General features: G+C 45.7%; 1 protein-coding gene across 1 annotated transcript in view; it reads left to right on the plus strand.

Moving 5' to 3' along the window:
* Positions 1–1,969, plus strand: part of LOC101863680 (NF-kappa-B inhibitor cactus) — a 6,272-nt gene extending 4,303 nt beyond the window's left edge. The window contains exon 2 of the mRNA XM_005100759.3: positions 239–1,969. Within this exon, the coding sequence (XP_005100816.1) occupies positions 253–1,455 (1,203 nt within the window). The 5' untranslated portion in view covers positions 239–252 and the 3' untranslated portion in view covers positions 1,456–1,969. The remainder of the gene's footprint in view (positions 1–238) is intronic.
* Positions 1,970–4,718: the final 2,749 nt, after the last annotated feature.

Raw genomic sequence — 4,718 nt, forward strand, 5'->3', positions numbered from 1 at the left:
TATTTATTTATTTGTTTATTAATTAATTAATTTATGCTGGCACATTTATGTTTTTCTGTTATTTATTTATTTATTTATTTATTTATGCTGGTACATTTATGTGTTTAAGTTTTAAATTTATTTATTTGTTCATTCATTTTAACAAGTTGCCATACATAATATGAGAAAACCTTTATGCCATTGGTTTGTACATAAACTCACGTATATCATTTTTCTCTCTCTCCTGTGTCTCTGACAGACCAAGACCCAAGCATGCACGACAGCGACAAGTTCAAAACGATGGAAGAATCCAAACTCTCCCCAACTGTCTTCCGCTCAGACTCAGACATATCCACAGATGGAGGGGACGAGCAGATCGACTCGGGGATAGACTCCATAGATCTCCACCGCTCAGATATGGCGCGCGCCTGCCCGCTAGGGGCGCTGGAAGACATCGACGAAGACCAGGAGAAACACAACCTGGGCTCCATAGACCTGAACAAAGCGCTGTCCGCCATGAACATAGACGGAGAGAGTCCGACGCCGGCCAAGGACAAAGACTCCGGCGTGTACATGAGTTTTGTCAGCAACAACAGCGAGGAGTTGGGCCAGTTCATCTCCAACTCCGTCGACGATTTCGTGACGTTGGACGATTCTTGTAAACGGTCGTTTATGGAGGTGGAGGGCGGGGACGCCTTAACGCCCGAGCACGTGACTCCGGAGCAGATCAAAGACTTTGTGGCCACAGACGATAACGGCGATAGTCTCCTCAACGTGTGCATCATCAACCACAGAACAGAGGAGTCCTTGACCCTCATCAACATGGCGCCAGACTACGACTGGCTCAACATTCCCAACACCACCTGGCAGACGCCGCTCCACCTCGCCGCCTCCACAGGCCAGGAAGACATTGTCCGTCGTCTCATCTGTGCCGGGGCGAATGTGCTCATGCAGGACCACAGGGGCAACACCCCGCTACACTGCGCATGTGCACACGGGTACGAACAGGTCGTGCGACACTTCCTGGTTCCGGTACATTACGAGGAGACCCGGCAGAACCGTTACAAGATCCCGTTCCAGAGACTGCCTCAGTGCTCCGGGGTTCGGAACTACGAGGGGGACACTTGCCTTCACATCGCCGCCAAATCAAGGAACCTCACCATCATGCGTATGCTGTTGGAAGCCGGGGCGGACCCCAATGTGGGAGAGGGAAAAGCTGGGAGGACGGTGCTCCATCTGGCGGCAGAGAGCGGCGACGAGGCGATGGTGCGCATGCTCATAGGCAAGAGGAAAGTGGATCTCAATGCTCTGGACTACGCGCGAAGAACGCCGGCTCGTTTGGCATACGGGCGGGTGAAGCTTGGCATCGTGGCGTTGTTGGAGCGACATGGCGCCTCTGTGGTGGAGCTCAGCGACAGTTCCGACAGCGACTGGCACGAGGTGGAGATGGAGTGCCGCTACCACGCCTCCGGCTGACCTCTGAACCCTTGAACTCTGAACTCTTAGCCCTGAACCCCCATGCTCCCACCCGTGGCATATCGAGACACGAGAGACCCGGGAGTCTGAGAGCTGTACAAGGCGATAGGCGAGGTCCCCCACCCCCCTACCACCCATCGCGACCATCCTCATTTTCTGAAAGACAGAATGGAAGGCCCTGGTTCGAATCACGTCAGCAGAGGCTGTTAGTGTATGTGACCCTAGATTGAGTGTGTGTGTGGGGGGGGGGGGTCGGCTGAAGGCTGGTCACACCCCCTCTACTCCTACGTATCGCGGACTGACAATGCTTACAAGGAGACCCGCTTAAAAAGACATGAAATGCATTGCAAAGTGTTTCAACAACAACAACAACAACACAAACAGCAACAACAACAAGTACAAGAGCAACAAAAACAACAGCAACAACAATAACAAGAGGAACAACAACAACAACAACACGTACAATAACAACAACAACACTTGCTTGAGGCTGGAGGAACAAAAGAGGCGGGAACAGACAGATGACGAGACAGGAGTTGGAGAACCCAGGTCGAACACACCGCGAACACACCGCAGTCTCTTTCTCTACGGCAGCAGCCATTTTATCCACGCCACGTTGACAGTGCCAAATTCTGACAGTGATGTGTAGTGTGCAGTGTGTGTACGTTTTCACAGACTTATACAAGATGCACGGTGTGCTGTGTGTTCGTTTTGATGATGTTATTATTAATACAGCACGTTTGTGTGTGTGTGTCTGTGTGTGTGCGCGCGCGTGTATGTGTGTGTGTGTGTGTGTGTGTGTGTATGTGTGTGTGTGTGTGCGCGCGCGCGCTACTACACCAAGAGAGAGAAGAAGAAGAAGAAGAAGAAGAAGAAGAAGAAGAAGAAGAAGAAGAAGAAGAAGAAGAAGAAGAAGATAAAGAAGATGGATGGACGGATGGATAATTCGAGTAAAAAGTACAAAATCTCTTATATTCATGTACATGTAATTGGGGTGTACTTTTCATCCGCAACATCCCTCAGTGCAATGGTTTGCCCCGCTACAACTGTGATAAACGACTTTTTTTTTTTTCTAGTCTACCTTTTCCTCATCATCTGTCTACGACAAGAACTCAAGACTTTCCTCGAGTTGTGTATTCCATGATTTCTTGTGATCGGTTGCTTGTTTGTAAAGGGAAGAGTAATTAATGCTGCTTCTGCGAACTTTTTTATACTTGTAAATGTGTATCATTTTTTGTGTATGGAATTACATAAAATTGCTGTATATTGGTTTGCTTAGGACGTATAACAGAGCGGATTTCTTTTTTTTTTGGGGGGGGGAGGTTATTGTTTCCTCAACCCCCCCTTTCTGATACAGACAGGGTTCTATTCTGGTATAAATCAAAATCAGCAACGTTAATTAAACGTTTTGCTCCCCTATCGAGGAGATTTAAATTACTCAATGGATGGAGAGCTTCAACCAGGTGGCCTGGTGAGGACTAATTTGGGCTGAGTCGGATACATCATCCCAGCAGACGGGCGATGATACTCGATAAAAAGCTCCACCCCACACTACCCCCAGCCCCACACTACCCCCTGCCCCACACTACCCGCAGCCCCACCCCACTCGGGATTCAAATCTGCCTCTTCTGGGTGAAACAGCAAAAAAAGCCTAAACGTTTGTATCTCATTTGCCTGTTTTTTTCTTCTGGGGATGATAGAAGTAGAAGTGGAAATGTTGCATAGAGGACCAACTCGCATCACACGTTGTCCCGTGGAGTGCAAAGAAGTCTCGTTTTTATACATTGTACATTGTGTATCATACCCATACAAAAGCCTCGTTGTATACATTTTGCATGACACGTACTTCTCTATGGTGCAAAAGGCCTCGTTCTTTTTAATATTCTTTTGTGCTTGTCTTATACACGTACAAGAGCAGGAAAAATGAGCAGAATCCTCAATGAAATATTCGTCCAAAATTCCGTCTTTCCAATCAATGCCTCGGTTACGTATCGTTGATGTCGCGAGCAAACCACTTAAGTCCAAATTTTGAGAATTTCCGATGTTTACATTCTTCCAGAAAGTCTATCAAGGATGCAGCCTACCTTTCAATTAATATCACTTACCCCCCACCCCCCACCCCCCCCAAAAAATACCATCAGCTAATGCTGTGGTCAAGGGTTACGGGGTACAATATCCTTGTTTTTCGTGGTTTTTAACAGAAAAAAACATAACAAAAACTAGGGTTTAAAAAAATATCTGGTATAAAAAGTACCCAAACGAACTTAGGTGGATTTCTCGCGACGCCGACGATAGGAGGTAAATGTTGTCATAATGTGTTGTGAAGTGTGTCGTTGTGCACACACACAGAACGTGTCATTTTTAATCTGACCACCACAAGACTCTCCTCTGATAAAGTTTCCTTAAAGGTTGTGGTTTTAATCTTTATCTGTGTACAAAATTAATGTACTCTGTGGCACTGGGCTGGTTTTTCCCCGGAGTGGTTGTAAGCAAGGTCTTCAACTGCGCAGTACAGACTTAATGGTATTCAACGACCTTGGTTCAACATTTTAGTCACTTATGGCATGACCTTGTTATGTACACATGAGGAGATTTCTTTACCTGCGATATATAGAACGTGAGATAACTAAGAACCATATCTGCTGCACTCCTAATAATCTCGATCCTTGTTCTAGTTTTTTTTTTTTTAAACACACACACAAAGATAAATCACGGAAATAACAATCATTTTGTGCTGTGAAAAAGTAAGAGAGACTGGCAACAGGGAGACCACAAAGAAGCAGAACATACCAGAAGCCCCCAGCAACCGCCCAGTCTTTTGACCCTCTGTAACCTACACAGAAGATTTTGAAGGCTAGGCCTACTTTATAAAAAGTTAGACAACCTAGAAATGATAATATTATCAAACTTATCTGCAGTCCTTTATCTGGAAAATTCATTCTAGATCTACATGTCGTTCTCGTAGCGAGACAGAACAGTTCGGGGATCTCCGAAAAGACCTCGGAAAATCCCATTTTGCTGATGTCACTCAATTATAATATTGAATAGTCTAATGTGTTATCAGTTGCTTATTATCCGATATGAGCGCTACATTTGCATACAATATCCATTGTTTGAATTGGGATTGATTATTAAAGCGAAACACATCGACACAATAAAGGTCAGTAAATGCATGTAAAAATAAGACTTTAAGTATTGTCATCATAGAGATAGATCTACAGAAACAACAAAGGAGGGGGGGGAGTAGTACATACCGACAGAGC

The sequence above is a fragment of the Aplysia californica genome, unplaced genomic scaffold (assembly GCF_000002075.1).
Source record: "Aplysia californica isolate F4 #8 unplaced genomic scaffold, AplCal3.0 scaffold00259, whole genome shotgun sequence".
In the NCBI taxonomy this organism is placed as follows: Eukaryota; Metazoa; Mollusca; class Gastropoda; order Aplysiida; family Aplysiidae; genus Aplysia; species Aplysia californica.